The following is a 27,535-nucleotide window of genomic DNA, read 5'->3' on the forward strand; positions in this document are numbered from 1 at the left end:
TGTCTCTCTCTCTCTCTCTCTCTCTCTCTCTCTCTCTCTCTCTCTCTCTCTCTCTGTGTCTGTGTCTGTGTCTGTGTGCGTCTCGATCTCTCTCGCAGCCTTCTGTGATTTCGCTTCGTCAACCATCGTCAACTTGTTGGATTTGCCTGTGTAGCCTATTTATTTTCACATGTCCTGGTCGATTCTAGACTGCCAGCTCTACTTTGTCTGGAAATCAAATGAACGGAACGTTGCGCGTTACAGTAAGTATAGCGTTTAGTTGTAGCCTAATTGTTTATTTGTTTTTATTCGAGTTGACGGGCCGCAGAACAGTGACTGTGCTGCTTTGCTTCAGGTCCGTACCGGACGGACTGTCTGTGCACGTTTCTCTTCAGTCTGTGTGACCTCTAGGCTCTTTCCACTGGGAATGTTTAGCAGTCGTGTTACAGAGAACACAGGCAGACCAATCTGGGTACCCATTGGTACTATACAGACAGACGGACCATCGTTTCCGACGCCGCAACCATATAAAACAGCTTCGCTCCAGACAGTGCTTTCTCCTCTAATATCTCCTCTCCCCTTCATCTTCTCATCTCCTCCTCTCCTCTCCCTCTCAGCTCTTCCACCTCTCATCTCCTCTCATCTTCTCCTCTCCCCTTCCTCTCCTCTCCTCTCCCCCTCCTCTCCTCTCCAATGCTACAGAAGATGCTGTCGCCTTTCTTGGTCAAAGTCCAGTTGGATTATGTTGAGATGAACCAGCGGACGATGTAAGCACAGCAGGTATGGCTACACATTAACTGTGCATTTCACATATAGCTTTATTGAATGATTGACTGAATGAAACTGTTTGTTTCTGGGCTTTGGTTAAACTCTTTAGCCTGTCTCGACATCCGCTGCTAACTGCACTGTAACTCTGATGGAAATTAATGATTTAAAAATCCACTTCTGTTCTGTTATAATATAAAATATGCATTTTTATAAAGCTTTCACCAGTGTGGTGCAGACTCATGCAGAGTGACTGGGTCTGGTTGCTTATAAGTCTGCATGCAGAGAAAATATAGTTGATAGTTTGGGAGTGAAGTAGTGGTGGTTTGGGATGATATGGAGCGTTTTCTCAGTTGACTTGCTGTCGAGGTAAAAACTCAATCAAAACCATGCAATATTTACAAATGAGCTATTTGAAGCTGTTGCTGTGTTCAAGACTGTGTGTGTGTGTGTGTGTGTGTGTGTGTGTGTGTGTGTGTGTGTGCGCGTGCATGCATGCGTATGTGCGTGCATGCATGCGTACGTGCGTGCGTGCGCTGTTCAGCTGTTTCCAAAGCCATCCTAAAATGTTGATGTCCTCCCAAGTAGGCTACAGTAGCCTAATACAAACGTGTGTGAGAGGAGCGGGGGGTGGGGGGGTGGATTTGAATTGTCACCATTCTCTATCTATCCATCTATCTATCTGTGTGTCTATGTATACCATCCCTCTCTCTCCCGTTCCATTTATCAAGAAGGGAGGGAAGGGGAGGGGGGTGGTCTGGCTGATTTCCCAAGGGGGCAGCTGGCCCACTGTACACTATGCAGGACACGTACCATTACTGTATGATATAGTACATCGTCTCTGTGGGGTGGACACAACGGTGGACACGGTGGGGACACGGTGACACAGTCGGTAGTGCTGATGGAGGGGAAAGGAACTGGTCGGAATAACGTGTTCCTTCCACACGCTACGTCCAGCCGGTGAAACTCTCCCCTGTCAGGTGAAAAGAAGCAGCTTGGACTACTCATGCATAGAAGGAAGCATGAGGTCAGTCCGCTGCCCCCCCAGGTTGGCAGAGGAAGTGTAATGCCCAGAATTACATTCGATAATTGACACTAGGTGAATAAATGGGTTACAAAATCGTGGGATAAAAGTTATAAAACCCCCCCCCCCCAAAAAAAAACAGATACTTTTCACGATTCTAATTCAAAAGTAGCAAAAAGTAGCAGATTGACAAGTCGACAAATGTTTGAGAAGTAGTGACAATAGCCAGCTTTGTGGCGTGTTGTGAGCTTGTAGAGCTGCTATTGTCACTAGTTTGGGTCCCAACTCCCAAGTCACTTTTCTTTAGAGGGTGGACTATTATGGAATGCAACATGTGGACCTGCAAGGCGCACCGTTGCTCCGATCCGCATCAAACTTTGCTTCAAACTTCTTCTTCATCAGCATAGTCATACCAGGGGCGACATGTGGGCCCTCAGCCCATGGGGGCCAATTTAGGCCCTCCTGGCACACCGGCACACCGTTAATCCAATCCGAACATGAGAATAGTCACACCAGGAGACCCCAGCGTTGACAGGCACACATGCTGTTCAGATGTCTGCCATGGAAATAGTCACACACAAACAATTAAATTGCACACACACAGGGGCACTACGGCAGTGTCTAACGCTTCAAAATGGCAATAACTCAATGACCATTGCTCTGATCAGTGCAATAGAGGGCTGGATTCGAAGGCCGCGTATCGGCCTTCAAATCTATCTTAAATACACAAAGAAATAATTGACATATTTAATAATTGTATACTTTCAAAATGTTAGTGGAAATAGTCGATCTTGCAAGCTCAGAACCACAAGCATCATTGAGAATGTTATATGTATGTATATGTATGAACATGTTTCAACATGGAACTAACGTAATTGCGATTGTCTCAAACGATGACGATCAGTCTAAACTGTGATAGGCCTGTATAGGAGCAAACAATAAGGCAGTGTTGGGCAACAGGCGACCGTGGGTCTAAACTGGTCAGCCAGCGATGATATGGCCCGACAAATTATTTAGCAAATAATAATATCTGAGAGTCCCACATAATAGAGGCTAGTGATTATCAAAGTGTCGTCCCCCACAACGTGTGGACCCCCAGGGGGCCTAGAGGGGTTTCCCGTGGGTCTCAGTGGGCCCACCCTCTTGTGTGTCGGGTGGGCCTGTACAGAAATAGTGGCGAGTTGTACTTTAAATTGAATTTGTAATTGTGCTTGAACTGATTCCACTTCAACTGCCTGGGTGTCAAGTGGAATGATGACATGGTCACTGTCCATGGTGCTGAAATCTTAGGTTCTGTGTGTGGGCTTTGTTTGTCTGCGTTTGTCTGTTTGAACTAGTCAAGCTATACATGAAATAAAACTGCTTTAAAATATTACTGACGGAGACAATAATAATAATGGAGTTGCCTGGCTGGATGCCAATGCAGGGAGGCCAGCATGGGGTTACGCTATGTGTCTCCTGGAGTGTGTCAGTCGCCTGGCAGCAGTATTCTGGAGTAATTGTGAACGCTCCAGGGATGTTTTAGTTTGTAAGGCAATTAAGACCTAGTGGGCAATGGGCATGTATTTGTTTGTTGTAAAGCAACGTGATGTAATGTCAGGTTACGTCAAGTCATGATCATGCTCTCTGCAAGGAAAACTTCTTAGTGGCCACTGGCTACCGGTAGTTTACTTTCATAAAGCAGAAGGTATTTAATGAATAGCAGGTCCAGTGATATGTCTCTGTGTCAATGGTTTTAGGGTCCATTCTTCTCGTCTAGATTATTGTAACTCCAATTATTCCGGTCTCTGCAAAACATCTTTATCCCACCTACACTTAGTACAAAACTCAGCTGCCAGACTGTTAACCAACTCCAAAAGACGCAACCACATACATCACCCCCAACCATATTAGCTACTCTCCATTGGTTATTGTGTTTTTATGCCTACTATTGCATGGATTGATCTTTTGTTGTTTTCTCTTGATGTAAAGCACTTTGTGACTTTGTCTAGAAATGTGCTATATAAATTAATTAATTATCATTAGGGCCTGTGTGGAGGTAGGCTACTGCAGTTGGCACAGACAGACAGACAGACAGACAGACAGACCCACTGTCAGATAATTGGTAATAAAGTCCCATTTGAATTAAGTTGATTTGTAATGGCTGAATACAGTCGCATTGGACAACAGAAAACTGTGACCAACGCTGTTACTGAACACACACACACACACACACACACACACACACACACACACACACACACACACACACACACACACACACACACACACACACACACACACACACACACACACACACACACACATACCATTACGTTTCTGCAGATCAATAAAGGGTTATCTCATCTCTGGAGATTTATGTTATACAGTGCACAACTGCACACACACACACACACACACACACACACACACACACACACACACACACACACACACACACACACACACACACACACACACACACACACACGCAAGCAACATGAACATCCTCTATTGATGCCAGTGATTGGACTTTTGCTTCGGCAATGTAAACATGTTTTTTCTCATCATGCCAATAAACCCTGTTTGAATTGAATTGATTGGTCAAAATACGACTACCATGTAGAAATACATACTCTTTCTCATGCTTTTGTTGCTTGGGTTTGTTTTCTTCACCATGATGTTAAGAATGTAATTTAGACAGGCTAGGTTCATTGTTTACCCAGCAAAAGTAACATCACAATCATTTTAACCACTTTATCCATACGTTGGCTACCGGTATTAAAATATAGCATATCTACAAGATCTCAACGTGCCACTTCACGCTTGGAGCTTGCACATAGTTTGGAAACGTTTTTTTGAATTTCTTTGACATAAATCTCCTCTTCAGGTGGTTCCACCTGCCGGCACAAAACATTTTCAGATAGGGGTCCTCGGCCGAATACATATATTTTTAGGGTTCCTTGGCACAATAAAGTTTGACAACCTAGTTTCCCGAGGCACTATACTGTCTCTCTGCATTCTACATGTACAGTATGTCATTACCTTGCATTTACTATGGTGAAAGAAATGCAAATGCGCAGCCCCCCTTTCCATTCCATACCTGAAGGCATGCATTCATAAGAATTGCTCTTTTCCAAACTTTAATGCAGCATTAAAGAATGTGTCCTTTGTATAGAAATCTCCAGTAGCTAGAGTGTGGGGCAGAGCCCTGAAAATAGGATTTACGAGGTCTCAATGCGACCCGCCACTATTTTCCGCAATGTATTGCTAAAAGTACCCTTTTGGTGAACTTCAGCCCCTGCCTCTCTAAGGTTTTCTGCACGTCTCTGCAGGTCTCTTCATCTTATCTGTGTGTTTCACTCCCTCTGAGCCGAACTGATCTCTCTCTGGCCCGATCCCAACGTCCGCCCTACGGACCCAACTGACTTACAGGCGCGTTTGTGTGAGGTGCATGACAGCTTCTAGGGCTGTATGTCTCGCTGTGCCAGAGGGTTCAGAGAGAGCTCTCTCTATGCCCCCTCTCCTTAAAAATATAATGTTTGAATTCAAGTAAAGAATCACACCCGTGTGAATTGAGGGGTGCTCTTGTCGTCGTACGAATTTACATCATATTTGGCGGACATTTGACCTAATTTCTCCTTTCATTGTGAATGGCAAATGACGTGAGACGTGTGGGGACAAAAGCTGTATATAGGAGTGGCTAGCGCCCCTCAAAAACAAAAAAGATCTGCCGCATGAGTTCTCACGAAACTCTGGCCCCATTTAACCTTAAATGGCAGCTGTTCTCACGAGATCACACTGAGAGGCAGAAGGGAGAAGGCTTTACTTAATCTCATAGCAATTGCAGATCTAGTCCACATTACGTCACTGATGCAACGCGTTGTGGGCTTGTAGATTAGCTGTGTTTACCACTTTGTCATACGACAAAGGATAGGCCTATATCATACATCAGCTGCCTCGCTGTGAACACACAGACTTCACCGCAGACACACAGTAATTATAACTAGACTCGCTCGTTACTAGAAAGCATACACGTTTAATCATCACACAACATCATCATTTTAATTGATTCAAAATGATAACAGGTCAAGCTGAAACAGGCATTCATTTGGTAGTGATGGCAGACAACAAGACTCTGTGGAAAAAGTGATGTAAAAACTATGTATGGATTATTCCTTATTCCTCCCTCTTTGTCACATTACTCTTGTTGCGTACCTTAATTTGAGTTAAACAACAACAACAAAAACAGCAGAGTCCTGTCCCATTCCTGTTTACCATTTAGAGTCCTTGCAGCCTCTCCCTTCCAGGCAGGCACTTACTGTACTCATCATACTGTACAGTATATACAGGTAGAGACTGCATTGGATCCCACATCAACATCGGTGCCATAACTTGTCCGGGCAACTTGCCATAACTACTACTGCAAGACATATCCTGAGTTGTGTGCAGTTTGGGGCTGTGTGTGTGTGTGTGTGTGTGTGTGTGTGTTTGTTTGAAAAGCTATTTTTTTTATTTAACCAAGTACCCTGTATACAACAATGTCTGGCAACAAACCAAATCGGTAGATATTTTGTTCAGATCTACATTTAAAAGTATCACAAGTCGCAGAAATTTTCAACTGGTGCAGCTTGGTGCAGCCTGGTGCAGCTTGACTGGAATAATATGGTGGCCGCACTGACACATCGCTCCAATAAACAACAGCAGAAATCCGTTCCTATGTGTATTTGTCTATAGTTCAGGACTTACGGCCTTAGGGTACATTCGTCAGACATTTCCCATGTGGTCTTGCGAGTTGTAGTTAATTTGACTTACGTTGGGAGTGTTTAACTCTCAAAAAAAAACTACAAGCCAACCAAGGCACTTCTTTCCTCTTGGTAGAAGCCAACTATAACTGCTTAGTTGCTGTCGATTGGATGTATGATCCTGTGTGATGCATTGAGTTCCGTTTCCGCCGGACTTTGGGTGATGTTATCGTCATCAGCTGTCGCCTGTCAGGTGTGTGAGTGGGAGTGGAGGAGTTTCCTCCTTTATGAATGAACTCTACTTCAGGAAGCTCTCAGAGAGGGAGGTGTGCTGCTGCTCTTGTGTGTGCAATGGGAGTTGATTAAAATTTTCAGCAGAAGGAGATCATATCGACATCGGTAATATCGGTTATCGGCCATAACAGCAATTCATTATATTGGATATCGATATCGGCCAAAATGTCTCATCGGCACATCCCTAGTTGTATCATGCCTTACAAAGTGGTACTAATGCAAACATATCGTTAACAAGGTAATTGATTAAGTACTGTGTAACTGATTCGGCCCCTGTCACATGACCGTGGGACTTTCGGATTTGGCCTCTAGCTCTCTCTCTCTCTCTCTCTCTCTCTCTCTCTTGTCACCACCACTTTATAATCAACCATAAAACATTGATTTAGCATGTGTACTGTGTTGCTGTTAGACTAACATCCCTGGGTGAGATATACAGAGATATGATATAACTAAGAAAGACACTTTATAACAGACAGCTGAGAGTTTAGGATAGACGTAAAAGCATAAAAGTACAAAAATGCAATACAAATACTTTGCATATAATGCACAATGCTCATACTGTACTGTAGCCTACAAATAATGCACATAGGCTACTGTGAAAATGGGTAATTGGAATGTACATGTCACACAACATATGTGTGCAGTGTTCTAAATAATGTAACTAACTAATTAAAAACTGTTGCAGTATTGATGAGTCATATAGTTCTCAAGCAGCAGTCATATAGTTTGCAAGCAGCTCAGTTCCTGTATGGCTCTGGATAGGAGCTGTTCTTCAGTGTTTACGTCCTGTATAGGCACGGGCAGACATGGGCATCAAGTGGCCGCAAGTTCCATCCACTCACATTATATTGGGAAAGACCACACCTGTGCGAAGTGAGGGGCACTCTTATCATCGTACATCATCATTATGTAACTTGTCGATTTGCTCAGACACATATGACGTAAATTCTCCATTCATTGTCAATGGGCATTTAATGTTTGTGTAAGATGAAAATCTAGCTGCATATAGGAGGGGCTAGCGCCCCTCAAAAAACTGAAAGAAGGCCCTAGTGCGACAAGTTGACGCAGCTGATGGGAGGACAGATACATCCTGTGTTTACTCCACCGGGGGTTTTTTTCTCACTTTTATTCAATGATCCAGCACTCCAAATGCAATGCAGACGATGCAGAACAATACATGTAAACATCCTTGCATCACTTGTAGCCTAATTATCTCAATACAAACTGACCCTTTTTCTGTCAGCACCAAAGCTCCTTTCCAGATATACAAGCTCACAACGCGTCACGCTGTGAGACGTTGTGAGCTTGTAGATCAGCTATTTTTGGATAGCTGTAATAGATTTATTATTTTGTGGAAAGACCTGAGGCGACAAATTCTGTACAGAACTGGCATTTTTATTGGTCAGTTGTAACTGTGAGTTTGTGGCTGACCACCACCATCTGAAATTAAATGAAGATGATAAACGTTAAAATATCATTAAAACAACAATCATTAATGTGCAATAAGTGTTAAATGGCTTTATATTATGCAAGTATTGTAATAATTACTATAAAATCTCCATGTCTCTTCAGCTCTTTATCGAACTATAATTCACTCAATGTATCCCTAGTCGTGTGGCCCTTAAGCAAGCCCCCCCCCCCCATGTCCTCTGGCTCACAGCGCAGGTATTAAGTGCCACAGATATAAATGTATGCTAATGTAATATGGGCAAGGAATTACCACTCCTCCGGATATAGGAGGCTAGAGTTTTTCATTCCCCTTTTATGAGCGTGGCTGCTGCTGTGCTGACCAGCAGAAAGACGCCCATAGTAATTATAAACCCCCTCCTGCTCGCCCACTGCCTTATTGGTTCTGCATTCACGTCTGTGCCAAGTGTGAAAGAGAGAAAAAAAAAGATGCTGGCATTTCCAGATAGCAGGAGAATGCAGGGGGAGGGTTGGAAGAGCATTAAGTTCTTCTTGTTCTTTGGCATGTGCAGCCTTCATCCACTGAGACCTGCAACCGCCCTGGGGATTACTGTATAGCTTCCGTTCTTACGTGAAGACCATTCCATGATACGACCTCTATCACTCCTGGCTGTATTTATTGGAAGATGTTTGAAAAGAATTTCCACATGGACATGGTTATGATGATTATGCAAATAAACTAACTTGTAATTGTGACAGGCCATCCTATACTGTACGTGAAGAATGAATGATGCAACCTTTATCAGACACACAGGAGTGTAATAAGTAATATGAAGCGACCTAAAATCCCCCTATGGGGATTTCAATGCAAATAAAAAAATACATGAACCTGTGTACTGGCGCCCGCTACTGAAAGTGACGTCAGACTTCGGTGCTCTATTGAGGCAAAGTCCAGTCTTTCTTGTCTCACACTGGCAGCCCAAAACCACTGTTGGCTTGTTTGGAATCAGATTAGCAAAAAACATATGGAAAGTGATTTTGTTTTGCTAATCAGATTTGAAGCACATTCATGGTGATTTGAAATGTGATTAAAATGTGATTTCAAAATCTCAGGCTGCAGGACACTCAAGAAACCTCATTTATACATTGTCGTGCGAAGGTGTCGCTTACCAAAATTAGCCGATCTACTGTAGAAACTCTCCTCAGCTTGTGTAGATCAGAAGTATCCTTTAGTCTACACCAAATCTCATTGCTGAAATACGCTATCAGCTTGTAGATATTTTCACAGAATGTTTGCCTGCATTCAGTGTTTTCGCAGAATGTTTACCTATTGTTAGGCACCGTGTAAAACACGAAGAGAGAGGGGGTACTTAATTCCCTCTCCTCTCCTCTCCTCTCCTCTCCTCTCCTCTCCTCTCCTCTCCTCTCCTCTCCTCTCCTCTCCTCTCCTCTCCTCTATCTCTCCATCGGGGGATCAGAGATGGGTGTGTTTTATCGTTTTTATCTATCCCTCTTTTATCAGAGCCAAGAGAAAGGAGTTCTAAAAAGGCACTAAAAAGTGGCCACTTGATGATGCTTTGTGAGCTGTAATGACAGTTTTAAAGTGATTAATGAATGTATGGTTGTGTTGTCTTTGAGCAAGGCACTGCACCATGTATTACTTTCAGTCACAGGCAGCACCATGTACTGCCTGTGACTGAAAGTAATCCGGTGTGGTGGCCTGTGTTGTCAGACACACGCACGCACGCACGCACGCACGTACGTACGCACGCACGCACGCACGCACTCACGCACGCACGCACGCACACACAAACACACATACACAAACACACACACACACACACACAGACACACACACACACACACACACACACAGCTGCACAAAGAGAGAGGGCTAGGCAGGTCCATGGAGGCAGCAGATAACAGAATTAGACAAATTACATTTAGTCTGTTACCATGAAGCCCTGCTGGTTATGAACCCTGTTTTCTATCCATCAGCTAGCTGGCTGACTGACTGACTGACTGACTGACTGACTGACTGACTGACAGACGGGGCACGGTGGCATAGTTGGTTATAGTGCTGTCGCCTCACAGCTAGAAGGTCCTGGGTTCGATTCCCGCCCGGGACGCTGTGGGTGCTGGCGGCGTGTTTCCTCCTCCGCGTCATCAGTGCCCATACCCGAAGGCGGGGTTGGCGAAAGGGCCTTTCTGTGTGGAGTTTGCATGTTCTCCCCGTGTCCCCTAGGGTAGGTACCCTCACAAAAAACATGCAGTAATCCTGGTCACTAAACTGCCTCCCCCTGGCCAGCCGGGGTGCCTGATGGAGGGGAAAGGAACTGGTTGGAATAACGTGTTCCTTCCACGCGCTACGTCCAACCAGGGAAACTCCCCCCTGTCAGGTGTAAAGGAGCAACTTGGACACTCAGGCATGAAGTTCAAGTCCGTTGCTCTCCCCTTGTCCCCCATATATGGGGACTAGGTTGGTGGAGGGTGTGTAGAGCCCAGGATCACATTAGATGATTGACACAGGGGTGAAAAATGTGTTACAAAATCGTGGGATAAAAAATATATAAAAAATAAAATAAAAGACAGACAGACAGACAGACAGACGATCCTTGTTGACTCTCCACTCTGATATTACAGTGTCTGATATTACAGTACAATGTCTCTCTCTCTCTCTCTCTGTGTATCTTTCTTTTAGAACAAAAAATAAAAGAGCCTGGTGGCTCCATTGATTGATTGATTTATTGATTGATTGATGATTGGTTGATTGAATATTGAATATAATTGAATATTTGATAACAGTATGACTTTTGATTCAGCCTCCAGTCTAGGTTTGGGATAACTACTCAGTGTGTCATGTTGAACTGTACCTGGAACACTGTCTGAGAGAGAGAGAGAGAGAGAGAGAGAGGGCATCCTATCATGTTTGCATATCAGCTATGTATGTCAACAATTTTCAAAGCAGTTCTAAAGTGTCCTCACAAGTATAATAATGGTGTGTGTGTGTGTGTGTGTGTGTGTGTGTGTGTGTGTGTGTGTGTGTGTGTGTGTGTGTGTGTGTGTGTGTGTGTGTGTGTGTGTGTGTGTGTGTGTGTGTGTGTGTGTGTGAGAGCGAAAGAGCATGGAGCACACTCAGCCTGATCGGCCCAATCCTGGAACAGTGAAGTGAAACCGGAGCGTCAGGACCACTTGTCCCTGTGTACCCCCCTCCACGCACACTCTCCCTTTCAGCTCCAGTGACACCAAAATGCAACACAAATATAGCTGAAGTTGACTAACAGTGGGTGATGTTCAGCCCACAGTGCCAGGGTCCAGTCTGTCCACAGTGGGTGCTATTCAGCCCACAGTGGTAACCTAAGATTTTAACTCTCGTAGATGTATTTCTCTATGAGAGTTTTAGTGCCCTTTACACCCTTGTGTACACTGCAGAGACATTTCAGGAGTAGCAACATGCAAAATATAAGGCTTACCCTCTTGCACCCAAATGTTAAAGAGGTGGCAGGAGTTCTTGTGCAATGTATTAGTGACTAATACATTGCACATGAACTCCTGCCACCTCATTGACATTTAACATTCGGCCACTCCAATAAAGAAATGTTTTAGTCCCTAAGTGGCCAAATGCCATTTCCCTCTCCTCGTTTACTTCCTGTTTACGTTGAGCGTGATTCTGGACACGCCTGCTCACTTCCCGACAGAATCGGCCACTTACGAGCCCGGGGGGGGGGGGGACTTAACATATGTTTCAATGTTAGAGTGATTGTCTGTCCTGATGAAGGTCGAATAGACCGAAATGTTGAATAAAGAGCAACATTTTTGGCAAGTTTCTGACAGTGTGCAGGACCCTTCTTTGTTTTTCAAAGATAACCTTTTTAAGTATGCTTTATTGCCCTACGCACCTGTCACTAGCCTTCTGAGGTGTGCCTTTTGTTAAAGATTTTAGTGTGTGAAATATCGAGTTTAGTATGTTATGGGTTACGTCATTGACATGCCCTTATACGGAGACAAATCTGGAACCAGATTTTTTTTTTTAAACTGGGTTTTGTAGAGAATGGACAACATTTTACACCTGTGTGAAGTATCATTGTACATTATCATACATCATCTCATTCCGGCCAATCACAATTTGTGCCCTCACCTTCGTCATCAATGTTTGTATTACGCATTGTTTGTGTTTACACTATGACGTAAACTTTGACGGAATTTGACTATGGTGTAAAATTTGCACTATGACGTAAAATTCTCCATTAATTGTCAATTCACTAGGAAAGACCAAGCATCAGACATAGGAACCCTTTAAGATGGTTTATTGAATGAAGGAGTAGGGTACTTGTGGTCACAAATGCAGAGGCTTGAAGTATGCATGCGGGGTATGGTCGTCTATGGTGCGCCGCATGCGCAGCATGGAGTGCGCAGCATGAACGGCCATGTCATGGAATACATGGTGAAGCAGCATGGTCGTCTATAGATGCGCCGCATGCGCAGCATGGAAGCGCATCATAAACGGCCAAGGCTTAAAATACATGGTGGAGCCTGCATGGTCTCCCATGGACGCGTCGCATGCGAAGCACGGGACGCGAGGGATGGCCAGGCATGGAATACATAGTGAAGCAGCATGGTCGTCTATAGATGCGCCGCATGCGCAGCATGGAAGCGCATCATAAACGGCCAAGGCTTAGGATACATTGTGAAGCCTGCGTGGTCGCCTAGAACGCGTCGCATGCGAGGCATGGGACGCGTGGGGTAGACGGCCAGGGCGTGGAATACATAGTGGAGCAGCATGGTCATTTATGGATGCGCCGCATGCGCGGCATGGAATGCGCATCATAAACGGCCATGGCTTAGAATACATTGTGAAGCCTGCGTGGTCGCCTAGAACGCGTCGCATGCGAGGCATGGGACGCGTGGGGTAGACGGCCAGGGCATGAATACATGGTGTGACCAGAGGTTCGAGGGGGCGGACCCAGATACTTTGGCTTAGGGGTCGAGGCGTGAGCCTGAGTGGTATAGTAGAACCCCAAAAGTATCTTAACAGAATTTACCAGACCCTGGAACGGTGGGTGTCGTGGAGATCAGGCGCGTTGGAGCAGACGTGCTGTGATGAGCCTGGGAAGGCCGTCGGGCCGAGGGTCTGGGTTGTGTGGTCGGGAACTCCTTTGTTGGAGCTGCGGACGCAGCTCCAGTTCTGGAGGAGTAGCCGAAGGAGTGTTCCGGGGAGTGTCCTGATCGGCGGGGACCATGCGGAGTAGGAATGGAACCAGGAGCGGGTGGCGACTGAACCGCTGTTGTTACGAACCCGATGCCGTGCGTGCTGGGCGTGTCGGGTGAGTGGGTGGTTAGAAGGGTTGAGGAAGGTGTTGGAGATGGGAAGCCCAAAAGAACGAGACGGTAGAACTGGGCTTAGCGCGTGGCATTGGTGGGGGGGCCTGAATAGCCGGTGCAGAGGATGTAGCTGTTGAGGGTTAAGGTGTGGGGGGTTGGTGTTGGGGAGATGGGCGTGATGCTTGCTTGTCGGTGCAGTTGGGGCGGGAGTGGGAGCCGCCGCAGAAAGTACAGATGTGGAGCATGCGGCATGCTGACAGCTCGCAGCCTCCGTCGTTGTAATTATTGCAAAGCGTTTTGCTGCCGACAAAGACAAGCGGGCGGCCACGCCTGTCTTTCCCTTTGGAGGCGGCGGGGAAAACCTTGCTGGAGGTGGTGACGCTCAGGAGGGGGGGGGGAGTGTAGCTGGATTGATGCGCGGTGTGGGGGCGGGGTACTGGAGCTCGGAAGGTGCATTGGGTGGTGGGATGGGTGGGGCAGCTGCAAAGACTGCACGCTTCTGAAGTTTTTCCGGCGAATATCCTGCAGTAGAGCTCTAGCTCGAGGGAGCCCCAGTAGGTTGTGGTATTAAACTGTTGTAATCTGGAGGCGGCCCTGGCGGAGAATTGGCGGTGATATTCATAGAAAAGGCTCCCCCCGAAACGTGTGCAGAGGTCCATGCAGAGGTACAGGTGGTCGTCTAGTTCTTGGCGGCGGGAAGGGAAGGAGGTGCATATGATGTCCCGGAAAATGGAGAAGGCGAGGACGAACTCAGTGGGTGTGAGGACGGAGGAAGTGGATGGGGTGAGGTCACGGAGTGTGATGGAGACTCCTCCGAGGTCTACTGACCGGTGTTGGGCTGTGCTAGCGGAGGGGCGTATGAGTGATGAGAGGTCAATGTCCATACCTTGAAGAATCTGCGACCGGAGGTGTGATGGGACCATGGGATGCTGAATGCTGAGAAAGATGCTGGTTATGCTGTGCTATGCTAAACTTGAGAAAATGCGCGATTTTGTTCAAGTGTAACGTTAGGGTGTGCGTGTTTACAAGAAACTGGCACAAGGCATTTTTGACACTTGGGTTTAAGTACCCACGGTTATGGGCGAGGTAGGAGTGGCCAGGTTAGTTGGAGGTGGGTGAGTGGTTTGCATGGTTGGCAAGGGTGGAGTTTGGTTGGCAAGGGTGGAGATGGCAGGCAGGTGGGTTGTCTTCTGCTTGGCCAACCTCCCGAACCTTAGTTGTTCCAACTCCATTGGGCCAGATTCAGGAAGCAATTTACGCTCATTTTGAGCGTACAGACATTTACGATCATTTCCACGTTGAATTGTGTGGAATTCACTATTTGAACTTGGCCGTGACTGGTCATATACTGTAGTCTACTCATGTATACGTCAGCTCGGGGGGTGACGTACCAGTGGTCAAGGCATGCGTATATGTATTTTGAAGAATGCTTATATGTCTTCATGCTGAATCAATTAATAGTCCCCAAACCTCAGAAAAATGCATAGACAATAAGACATGGTGCAAATTCCACTGGTTTGTATTTGTATTTATTTTGTAGGCTATCAGTTGCATTCAGAGCTGAATTATTAGGTTGCTCAGCGTGTTGACAGACTCAGCCAAAGTTTCACATGATGATTTAAATAGACTAATGCCTTATAATGTCGCTGCATGGGCACATATCCGCCTCCATTTGTGTCGTGGTATTAATTTATAATAATGTAGGCTACACTGTATATTGATCACATGAACGCCACACACAGAACCGGACGATTAACCCTCAGTAAATGAAGGCAAAACTCTGGTCCCATGAAATCTGTGTCTATGTCCATATTCCATTTGAGTTCCAAATCCGATGTAGTGGGACAGTGGAGCGTTCCAAGGGAATCAATCACCCCAGTATTCAATAAAGCTCTGAATTACCTCTGCAAAGGTGCAGTGCGCAATTCCTCAGTAGAAAGAGCTTTTATAATAAATATCCTTGCTGAGTTTTAATAGAACCCTAAAGGTCCATCCAGGATATTTCATAAAAACACTGATTAAAGCCTCAATCTGTGATTTCTTCACCTGGCAGTATATGTAGAACAACAGGAACAATGTTACTAAAACGTCATCATTTTACACAATGTGTTATTTGTTTATAGGAAACAATGGGGGCTTCTTTCACACTGTTTCACATAATAGGACTACAATTATTTTTCAGTAGTGACATTTTATGTGTGTCATGCTGGCATGTTGTCATATGTGGTCTTGAACTAACTTAACGGTGTCTCTCTGTTTATGGCAGGAACACACACATAAATGCATAATGCACTGTCTTGCTGTGTCTCTGTCGCTCTGTTTCTGTGCGTGTGTGTGTGTGTGTGTGTGTGTGTGTGTGTGTGTGTGTGTGTGTGTGTGTGTGTGTGTGTGCGTGCACGTGCGTGCGTATGTGTGCATTTGTCGTGTGTGTGTGTGCGTGTGTGCGCGTGCGTGTGCATGTGCATGTGTGTTTGTGTCTCTAAGGACCTATAACACTGGTGTGGAATTACACACGCTCTGATTGTCTTTCTAGAAGTACATCCTATACTCAGCCGAGTCAGCCCATGCCCATATCGACAACCTGCGCTTGATTGGCTAGTTCCACTCCAGCCTCGCCAGAGTCGCCAACACTGTATATCCCATAGCTTAGAGTGACAGTGGGTCTGACTTTATAAATTAACAAAATTGTATAATAAGATTCTGTTGATGTATTGGAAAACATTGGGCGAGTGATGCGATTCTGTCTTCATTGATATATATACAGTGGAGAGATCTGCATAGACCATAGATAGAGTGACCTCGGTATTGGTTTATTGGATATTGGATCCTAGATTACAATTTTTTTTAAAGAATAAATAACAGGAAATCTGTACATAAACAGAGCAGCCTTTTACCACTTTTGAAAAACAAAAATAGTTTTTTATGTATACCCATGGGTTTTTTTGCGTATTTGCTAGCGTGATTTTGATTTAGCTTCTCCCAAAGCAGAGCCTTTAACGCCAAGTTTAACTGTAATCCATTTGTTGTAATAGATACTTTGCCGTGAGTGTTTCTGTCTGAATTGTAGAAACAACAAAATCAACTGCTATTTGTGCACAACCTTTGCAAAAGCTTACCCCAAGCTAACCTTTCCTATATGTGGACATATAGGCCAACTATATTTCTTACAGCAAATGCACAATTCTTATGGTTCTGTAGGTTAGGTTTCCCTCAGTTGCAATATAATAGCTCTGTGTAGCTACACATCATTTATATTCCCTTTCAATTGTACAGTATTTTGTTTTGATTGTATTGATCCACTTTTGCTTTGGCAAAGTTAACGTATGTTTTCTCATGCCAATAAAGCCAATTGAATTGAATTGAATTGAATTGAATTGAATTGAATTGAATTGAATTGAATTGAATTGAATTGACAGGACACAGGGAGAGAGAAGGGGAGTGACATGCAGTAAATGCACAGCGGTCACGTGTGTCACGCGTCACAACCTACAGCAGGTGGTACGCGCCCCCCGTGACGCGTGATTTTTCAATCCATAATTACAAACCAAAGTTGCAGTCTGTTTTCCATGGCTCTCATCTCCATTCTCCATGCTCTGTGCTCCATGGCGCAGTGGTTCTCAAATGTATTAATATATCAAGGACCAACAAATTGATATGCATTCGGCCACAGACCCCCATTTGAAAATGAAGAGTTATGTTTTCATTTTTTATATTGTGCGTAGATCTGCTATTTCTGAATAGCCAACATATAAATGGATAAAGTAGATGATTGTGATGCTATATGTTAACTACTTTCGCTAGGGACCCCCTGGGGGTCCCCAGACCCCACTTTGTTAGTTAGTGTTATGGATATGACTCAAATTGTGATATTATTCCATTATATGATATTGTCACAGCAAGCACAGACAGGCACATTCTAAAATGAGGAAACATTGTTAGTACAGTACATGCCAATGTCCTTTGGTGGTGGTTTGAGAGTCCTTCAGCAGTACAATTCTACTGCAAAGCTTGCAAAAGCGCCTGTGTCTGTTTCTGGTTTAAGTCTTAATTATAAGTGGTTAAGGGGGACCAGCTGTTGTCATTTATTGACAACATAGGTGAGAGAATGATCCAAATGAACGTTCATGGTGCATATAGGCCACGCTTTCTTTGTCTAGCCTGGTGGTTTTTTTCCCCGAGTGGTGCAGCCACTCCAAGGAACAGCAATGTGTGTCCCTTTGTATGTCTGTATGTATATGTATAGAGTACCAACAGGTGACAAAGTGGCGCTGTTGAGCTTCACACTGTGCACAGGTGCATGATGGGAAGCTGTGTTTTTAGCAGCCTTTACGTGATTTCGGGTGTGACAGTACAGTACAGTACAGTACAGTACAGTACAGTACAGTACAGTACAGTACAGTACAGTACAGAGGGACCCCCTGGAGACCCCCACATGGTAACTGTCATTTCTCAATGGACAGACGCAGGGCGGCTCCCTGGAACCGCCCCGGTGCCCTGGGCGTGTTCCTGGGGGTCTGGATGTTTCGGCAGACCCCCGACTATCATTTCTCAACCATTTCGGACGGGGAGCAGCTTGCCGGAACCGTGCTAGCACCGTGGGCACGTTCCCTGTTCCCCACTCGGAGTTGCACCACTCAGTTCACACGGGGGTGATTTTCAATTTGTAATAATTCTATAGTTGTAATAGGTATTTATTTGGATTTGTATTGTATTGAGGTCAAAGCCATGCGTGTCGCATGCGTGCGTGCATGCGCATGCCAGAGAGTGAGTGTGTGTTATCAGTGTCCATGCAGTCTCTAATCTGGACCCAGGAGTTAACCACTGGCCTGGAAACCACACCAATCTGTCTGTCTGTCTGTCTGTCTGTCTGTCTGTCTGCCTGCCTGCCTGCCTGCCTGCCTGCCTGCCTGCCTGCCTGCCTGCCTGGCTGGCTGGCTGGCTGTCTGGCTGAAGACCACACCTACATTACACACACACACACACACACACACACACACACACACACACACACACACACACACACAATAAATCACAGGCCAGTAGCGGGCAGCGAGCCATAATAACTGACACGATGAAATTGACTGTGTGTGTGTGTGTGTGTGTGTGTGTGTGTGTGTGTGTGTGTGTGTGTGTGTTTGTTTTATGTAATCCATTTTCCGAGTGAAGCACAATGTACAACTGAGTAGCCTTTTATTTCCCATCCATCCATCCGTCCATCCATCCATCCATCCATCCATCCATCCATCCATCCATCCATCCATCCATCCATCCATCCATCCCATCAATCCATCCATCCATCCATCCATCCATCCCATCAATCCATCCATCCATCCATCCATCCATCCCATCAATCCATCCATCCATCCATCCATCCATCCATCCATCCTCTATAGAATCTTTCTATATAAATTGATTTAACAGTCATGTGGATGGTCCTCATCCTGCAGTCCCTCCTCTCCCTGTCCATCCGGCTGATTACAGATCAGATGTGTGTTGGAGCCCCAGGCACAGGGAAGCCTGTGTGTGCGTGTGCGTGCGTGTGCGTGTTACTATACTTGTGAGAACCATATGTCCACACAACTATAGCAGAATTTGAGAGAAGGACATTGTGAGGATAATTTTCTTAAGAGAAATTGGTTGTTTTATGCTTTAAATTAAACTGAATGCATGTGTAATGTGTATGTGATTCTAATGGAATATTTTGACGCCATCTTCTGGTCAGACACTGACGCTGCAGTTTTACTGACCATCTTGCCAGCAAGGTGGTACCTACTGTAGATGCAATTTCCCATTGACAGCCCATACATCCAAACAGAAAAGTCCTGTCTGATTGTATTCAACAACGTCAAACTCACCAACATTGCAGGTGTAAGAAAAGCTAGAATTATTAAAGTGTTTGTTTCATATAAAAATCCACCGTAGTAGTTTGGAAGTGCTCGTTTGATATCACTCAACAGCTCTGCGTACCAACTGTTCTGAATTTTCACATAATGCAGGAGGCAGCAGGGCGTTGCTTTTCTGATAACGAGCGCTTCCAAACTCTGACACATAATTATCTGCAAGGAATTTGTTGACAGGAAGTGGTTCATATAACATTTCTACAGTGGATTTTTCATTCATACAGCTGCAATGTTGGTGAGTTTAACATTGTTTAATACAATCAGATATATAGGACGTTTCTGTTTGGATGTATGGGCTGTCAATGGGAAATTGCACCTAGTTACCACCAGTTAACACCTGGCAGGATGGACGCGTTCTGCTGATCAATTGCAGGTGTCCAGACAGCACAGTGTCTGTCTGTCTGTCTGTCTCACAAAACGGTACATTGTGTCTTACAGGTGTCCAGGTGTCTGTCCATCCATCCACCTGACCTCTGACTGTCCTCTGTTTTCCCTCCCCTGTCCTCCAACACTCCTCTGATGTAAGTCACAAGGCCTGTCTGTCTGTCTGCCTTTTTTCCTCCCCTGCTTACTATTATTATAACTTTTATAAAACTTGCAACAATGTATGTACTATATGTACAAGCAGAACAAAAATAATGCTACTCTTATACATGTACTGTGAACATAAGAGGCCCTATCGTTCCACTCCCCAGCCGCACTACTGGCAAATTGGGCATATATCTACAACAAGCTCACAGCGTGTCGCTTCACGCGGGTTGTACTTCGGCTATTTTTAGTACTTAAAAAAAATGTTTTCTAACTTTGAGGGGCGCTCTTGTCGTCGTACATCATCCAATACAAAATGAATATACTTCTTGATGAATTAATGTCAACTTATTATCTTTTAACCATGATACATTGATACAATGTTTAAAAAAACTCTTTTCACGTGATTTTCACCTATATACGTATACTGTAAGCCCCGGGCTGAATTAAAACAGTTGCAGTGTGTTTAGAAAAGCCGATTTGCTCGTCCATAAATGACGTAAATTCTCCTTTCATTGTCAAGGGTATTTAATGTTTTTGTTGCCACAAAAAGCCAATTTGTTCAGACACATGATGTAAATTCTCCTTTCATTGTCAATAGCTAATGTGACACGAGTTCAGGACAAAAAGCTGTATATAGGAGCAGCTAGAGCCCCTCAAAAATACCATAGGGTCTCATTAGCATTGGGACATACAAACTCAATATCATAAACGACACAGAGTCACACACCTGACAGAATCGCTGATTAGAAAAGATGCTTCCGTGACCCTGGGGGCCAACGGAGTGACGCCAGAGCCAAATTCCAATACCCAAGATCTTGGCCACTCGCTCACTCACATTCGGTCACTCCAGCATGGTGGTGTTACGGTGAAAGTGGTGACCTGCTGAAATATGTGATCGTGTGTCACATAATGTCATGGTCCGAATGTAAATCGTTGCAGTTTGTTTATTAGCAGAGTTCAACCTAACAGGTATTTAGGCCACATATTTTAAGACTTCCGAGTTGTGTGAAGTCCACAAGATGGTCACATATTTCGGTAAGTCACCATTTTCACCATAACACCGCCATGCATGCTGGAGTGATCGAGTGTGAGTTACTCTATTGAGTACTCTATTGAGTACTCTATTGAGGTACTCTATTTGGTGTGATGATGATGACGTCACTTCCTGTGTGTCAGAGTTTGATGGAGAGCAGGTCGGATGACAGCTGGAACTGTTGTCATAACGGGAGGAATTCTGGCCACAGTAATTCTACTGTGTATCATCTCTATACTGTGCTACTGTCGCCTTCAGGTTAGTGTGTGTGACACTGTGTGTGTGTGTGTGTGTGTGTGTGTGTGTGTGTGTGTGTGTGTGTGTGTGTGTGTGTGTGAATGTTATGTTCAGTATCTCTGTTGTCATACCTCTGTCTGTCTGTCTGTCTGTCTGTCTGTCTGTCTGTCTGTCTGTCTGTCTGTCTGTCTGTCTGTCTGTCTGTCTGTCTGTCTGTCTGTCTGTCTGTCTGTCTGTCTGTCTGTCTGGCGTCTCTTTCACTCTTTACCTTGTCCATCTCTCTCTCTCTCTCTCTCTCTCTCTCTCTCTCTCTGTCTCTCTCTCTCTCTCTCTCTCTCTCTCTCTCTCTCTCTCTCTCTCTCTCTCTCTCTCTCTCTGTCTTTCTCTCTCGCTCTTCTCTCTCCCCCTCTCAGTACTACTGCTGTAAGAAGAATGGATCGGACTCTGCAGGCTCCGCCTCTCCTCCTCACCTGGCCTGTAACTCCTGCAGCGTGCCTGGGCTGGAGGCTCCGCCCCTCTCCCTGTCCCCGCCCCCGTCAGACCCCACCTCCTCCTCGGACCCCTCGGTGTCGGCCGGCGGCGGCGTTCACCGCGGCTACTGCCCCACGTGCTCTCCCAGCGACTCTCCCTTCTACATCCGCTACAGCAGCGACAGTGACCTCTTTGACCCCGCGGTGCGCAACGGCAGTGTGGTGGAGCGCGGCTACGTACCCACAATGCACTATGAAAACCCCGCCCTGGCCCTGCCCCCGCTGCCCGCCTCCACCCTGCTGAGGGAGAAGCGCCCCGGCTCCTCCCACCACCGCAGCCGCCACCGCGAGCAGCAGCCACAACCACACTTCTACGCCAACACCCGAGCCATCAGCACCGACGTGTGACCGCCTGCCCCTTCCCCCTTCTTGTAAAAGGTTTGAGAACCAGTGGTGTCACTGGTTCTCAAACCTTTTCATGTCAAAGACCCCCAAATTGATATATATTTGGCCACGGACCCCCATCTGAAAATATGTTGTTCCAGGGACCCCCAGAAGGAAAGATTTGAGTAAAACACAAATCTCAATTTTCAAAGATTTTAGAAAAATTGCAGATCTACTAGCTCATGAGCTTGTATAGCTGCTATTTTTGAATAGCCAAAGTATAAAAGGTTAAAATGATTGTGATGCTATTTTAACTACTCAGGCTGGGGACCTCCTGGCGGCCTCCCCAAGGACCGGGTAGTATTAGGGCAGTGGTTGAGAACCACTGCCCTAACACCACCCGCAAATGCTGTACGTATTGTTCCTTTAGTGGTGCTGTAAGTCACGTTTCTGTACAAAAAGAAATGGCTAAAATGTTAAAGCTCTATATTCTGATAGTAACCATTGCTATCAATAGACTATAGAATGTTTGTTCAGTAACACAGGGCCTCCTCTCCTATAGACTATAGAATGTTTGTTCAGTAACACAGGGCCTCCTCTCCCAGTGTCTCTAGCTTCTTCGTCTTCCTCGGTGGCTCCAGCCACCTGCATGTCGTCTCTCACTGCATCCATAAACCTCCTCTTTGGCCTTCCTCTTACCTCCTCTTACCTGGCAGCTCCATCTTCAGCATCCTTCCCCCAATGCACCCCTCATCCCTCATTTTCACATTGTTAGAAACCATCGCAACCAGCTCGCCTCACTTGCTTTATCCCCAAACCTTGTAACCTGGGCTGATTCTCTATTAAATGCAGTGGTTCTTAAAATGGGTGCCATGAGATACCCCATGACGTGTGTCTCAGAATACTTTAGACAATATTTGGATTTTTCAGAAATATCACTTACAGCAACTAACAGTAGGACGAGTAGTTTACAGTGTAGTTACATATCCCGGGACCTCAGTCAGAACTCCATCCACCAACCACCACCAACCGCCATCACCACCAGTACTGTGACTTCCTTTAGGTGTGTGTCTGAGTGGATTTTATCAGACTAGCACTGACGAAGGCCTGCGCGTCGAAACACGTCTATTTGGACTGCTGCTGCAGATCTTAACCATTATTTAAAAAAAAGACTCATAACACTTCTACAGAGAGTGCAGATTGTACTGTCCTTTATATGGATTTTATCAGCACCATAGGGTTGATTCCCAAACTGACCCATGAACAAACCTGTGGGTTTACTTCCTGGCCTTTAGTGAAGATTTAGTAAATAATGCTACTGTATGTTTTTTCCTGATGGTTTTGTGCGTGTGGTGTGCGTGTGACATGCACGCGTGTGAGCGTGTGTGTGTGTGTGTGTGTGTGTGTGTGTGTGTGTGTGTGTGTGTGTGTGTGTGTGTGTGTGTGTGTGTGTGTGTGTGTGTGTGTGTGTGTGTGTGTGTGTGTGTGTGTGTGTGTGTGTGTGTGTGTGTGTGTGTGTGTGTGCTTTGTATAAAACCTCCAGCTTCTATAGTTAAAGATGAAAAACCCTGGACTGTTCAGTGGAGGTAGATATTATTATTCACACTGGGCTTACACTGTCATTTAGAAACAATTAATATTAACAGTATTTATGATGTTTTAATATGTGAATACACCATGAAGCCTGATTTATACTTATATATATGTATATATGACTGCTTCAGTTCAGGCGATGCGTTGTGAGCTTGTAAATAGGTTCTATGTACAGCAGCCATATTGGAATGAAATTGGGCCTCTTCCATACTTCCTTAATTCAGGCTTGGTTCCATTTAGTGTATAGCACAGTGTTTCTCAAACCTTTTAATTTCAAGGACCCCCATAACTCTGAGTTACACTCCAGTAAGGGGCCATTTGTACCTCCTCAAGGAAGCATGAATGTCCCTGGACCACATTTTGAGACCCACTGGTATAGCATAGAGTGTATAGAGTATAGAGTGTTTCCAATGAGCCAACACTGGAAAGTGGAAACATTGCGAACACAGAACGTTGCAAACACAAAGTCTGTGCCGTCCCGATATAGGGACAGAATTGTAAATCATTTTGAGCGTTCGGGCACAACAAAACAAAACACTGATTGTATACTGGTGTACGCGAATGGAACAGAGCCTTAATTAGTATAATTGGTAAGATCTGTGAATGTAAGGACGTAGACCACTTTCTTTATAATACTACTGTACAAACCTAATTAGCCATCTTCTGCACCTGACTCCGTTGTACGACGCAGTGTGAATTGAGCACATGTCTGTCATTTGACAGACTGTATGGAGACTAATGCTGCGTTCACACTGGCACAGCAGCACAGCATATCTGTCACAGAGTCGCTCGTTCAAGTCAAGCGTACGTCCGACGAGCGAGAAACATGTCAAGTAAAATATAAAGTACAGGAACAGTGACGGAACTATCTGACGTAATTAATTATTCCCCATTACACGCAGGAAGAGTGGAAATGGTGAAACAACACTTCACAATGGTGAAACAGCAGTTGAAGCAACCAACTGGGATTGTTGCTTTGTAGGTTATGTAGCAAGCGTCGGGCATCGATTTGTATCTTCATGTCAGTAGCTTCCATTGAAAATGAAAGTCAAAGTCGTACGATTTGTGATTTGTCACACACGTTACCACAGTGAAAGTTGTTCTCCGCATTTGACCCATCTCTGAGCGGTGAGCTGCAGCCGTGCCGCGCTCGGGAATCATTTGATTAGTTGATTTGACCCCCCAATCCAACCCATTGATGCTGAGTGCCAAGCACGGAGGCCACTGACTGGTCCTGAAAGGTAGCCTGTTGCTTTGTATCTTCATGTCGCTGGCTTCCATTGAAAATGAATGGTAGATTGTAGATGCCAGTGTGAACACAGTTTTCTAAAGCTTACAGATTGAGGGCTATGTAATGAATGATCTGATTCTACCGAGGCTTCCTTCTATTTCTTATCTTTGACTCTGCCAAAATATAAATATAAGCCTACTGTATATGCACATACATGAGAATGACTTATGAACTGTATTGTACACCGTAGTGAGTTTGTTTTGGAGGAAGTTTCATCCTAGAGGGCGGGCAGACTCGGCCACGCCTACACGGAAGGTCCAGGCTGTTGTCGAGTGGCCTCAAGCAACCGGAAACAGTTACAGTCCAGAGTTGTTTTGGGCATTGCCAACTTTTATTGTTGCTTCATTCAGATAATACAGTAAGGTGGCAGCTAGCCCCCCTCACGGCTCTCACTTCCTCCCTGTGTCCTTTTGCCTGGACACCTGAAGCCAACCTCCGCCTTGGATGGCCTCTCAGCAGGACGATTCACCTCTGCACCGATCCTGTGCCCCCCTGATCCCCCAATTCCCTTCGTATAGGAGGTGGATGCCTCTGACACAGGCATTGGGGCATTCTCTCAGTACTTTTTTAAAGCATGTACTTTTGAATACTTATGTATTTTAAAAGCAAGTACTCCCGTACTTTAACTCGAGTCCAAATTTAACTGAGTAACTTTCACTTTGTCCTGTCGTGTTTGAGCCTTTTAACCATGCACATAAAGCCCAGTGTCCCAATTCTGGGGCAAATGTTCAGTGAAAATAGCAGATCTACTGTACAAGCCGTTTGTGAGCTTGTTGATAGGCTATTTTTGGTGAAGATATTTGGTGTAGAGGGAAAAAAGGAGGAGGCTCAGCACAGACGCCAGGGGGACTCTGATAAACAAAGTATATGGGGTTTAAGTGGTTAGAATGCTAATTCCAATGCTGTCTCTCTCTCATAATATTGTGAAGAACTTGAACCATGGGTACAAAGTGATGTATTTACGAAGCTGTAGCATTATAGTTTACGTTCTGTTTTCAACATGAAACTGTACAGCATTGCTTGTATACAAATTAAATTTTGTGTGAAGCTTTTTCTCTTTGCATTTGTGCACAGTGAATTCAACGGAAGCACCGAAAGAGATTCAACAGGTGAAGGAAAATTGTGTGATATTTGTCACACAGTTAGTTAACTCCCCCCCCCCCCCCCCCCCCCCCATGCACAGGTTGAAAAGAACCACTGGTTTAAGGTATACAGCTCTATCTTGTGGTTTAATCCTGTCATTACATCACATTTTAGATGGAGAAGGGGAGAAGCCCCCTCACATATAATAATGATGACTGCACGATCCTATAGAAATAGGCATAGGCTACAGTTCCATAATGTGTGTTCTTTTTTATTCCAATTTCAACATTTGATTAAGACTAAATTCCTGCACACTCGACCCTCCATTGATCATGCAGGTGTTTGGGTACCACAACTGATTCTGAAGACTAAACAATCCCATGCACTGCAGCCACAATGCCCAAATATTAAACACCAGCAGTAAAATTATAGGCTACAGCATTGGGTTAAGGTTCTGTTTTCTAGAGCCCCCTGTTACAGATTAAACACTAAACAAGCAATGATTACGCTATCCGAATAGAGCTGTATTCAACATTTATTTTAACAAAGAAATATCAGTAGGCCTATCACTTTTTATTATTTCTATTTCACAGTGTCACTCACAAAATACTTTATACAGCACCTTTAAGACATTGTGGAAATATATACCCCCAGATTATAGCAGCACTGTAAATTGTTTTAATGAATACAATGTAATCTTGTCCAATCTGTATAATATTGTCAAAGGTGATGTCTCACATTATATACAGTAAGACACAGGATCAAGATTCAATTTATCCCCTGAGCAAGTGTCCGTGGATTATTTCCTTATTTTCCTAATTTAGCACGAAATGAGTTGCGATTCCCAGGCAAAGTCCATCATTTATTCAAACAAGGCATCTTCCATATTGTTACAGCAGGTTACCAGCATAACAAAGTAATCTTTCCATAGTATAGCACATTAAGGGCAGGCCAAGCCTGTCCGTCATGGTCTCCTCCGTTCTCTAACTCCCAACCAATCTCCCCCAACACTTCTGTGTCCCATATCTTTATACATCTATAACATGCAGTGGGTGTCACCTTTGTCCTGCGTCCTGTGTGTGTGTGTGTGTGTGTGTGTGTGTGTGTGTGTGTGTGTGTGTGTGTGTGTGTGTGTGTGTGTGTGTGTGTGTGTGTGTGTGTGTGTGTGTGTGTGTGTGTGTGTGTGTGTGTGTGTGTAATAAAATGCATAGAGACAAACTGTAGCCTCCTACCACTTATCAGTCAAACAGGAAGGCCAAAGACCCAGGTGGTCTATTTTGAAAGCATCTTGAGTGATACAAGATGTTCAAAGAGACCCTAAAGATAATATCAGATCAAAGATGACTCCCCAAGAATTATCTTGATAAGTCAAAGGGTAAAACCTACAATTTGGAATGACTGTCTTTCAGCCCGAGATTGGCTTCCTGCCTGTGGAACAATTGATATGCAAATAGACTTCAGTTCTAGGCACTTTGGTGAGACACTGGAGTGAGATCAG

At 44.9% G+C, this 27,535-nt stretch overlaps 1 protein-coding gene across 1 annotated transcript; it reads left to right on the forward strand.

Annotated features, from left to right (window-relative positions):
* Positions 1-630: 630 nt before the first annotated feature.
* Positions 631-22,094, forward strand: LOC308320117 (protein FAM163A-like; the record flags this gene model as incomplete). Its single annotated transcript, XM_080770436.1, has 4 exons — positions 631-759; positions 19,854-19,936; positions 21,123-21,237; positions 21,630-22,094. Exons 3-4 carry the CDS (start codon positions 21,145-21,147, stop codon positions 22,092-22,094), a joined length of 558 nt encoding a protein of 185 aa, XP_080626562.1. The 5' UTR covers positions 631-759; positions 19,854-19,936; positions 21,123-21,144.
* Between the last annotated feature and the right edge of the window lie 5,441 nt (positions 22,095-27,535).

This window comes from Protomyctophum bolini, assembly GCF_963924005.1.
Source record: "Protomyctophum bolini genome assembly, chromosome: 8".
NCBI classification, from domain to species: Eukaryota; Metazoa; Chordata; class Actinopteri; order Myctophiformes; family Myctophidae; genus Protomyctophum; species Protomyctophum bolini.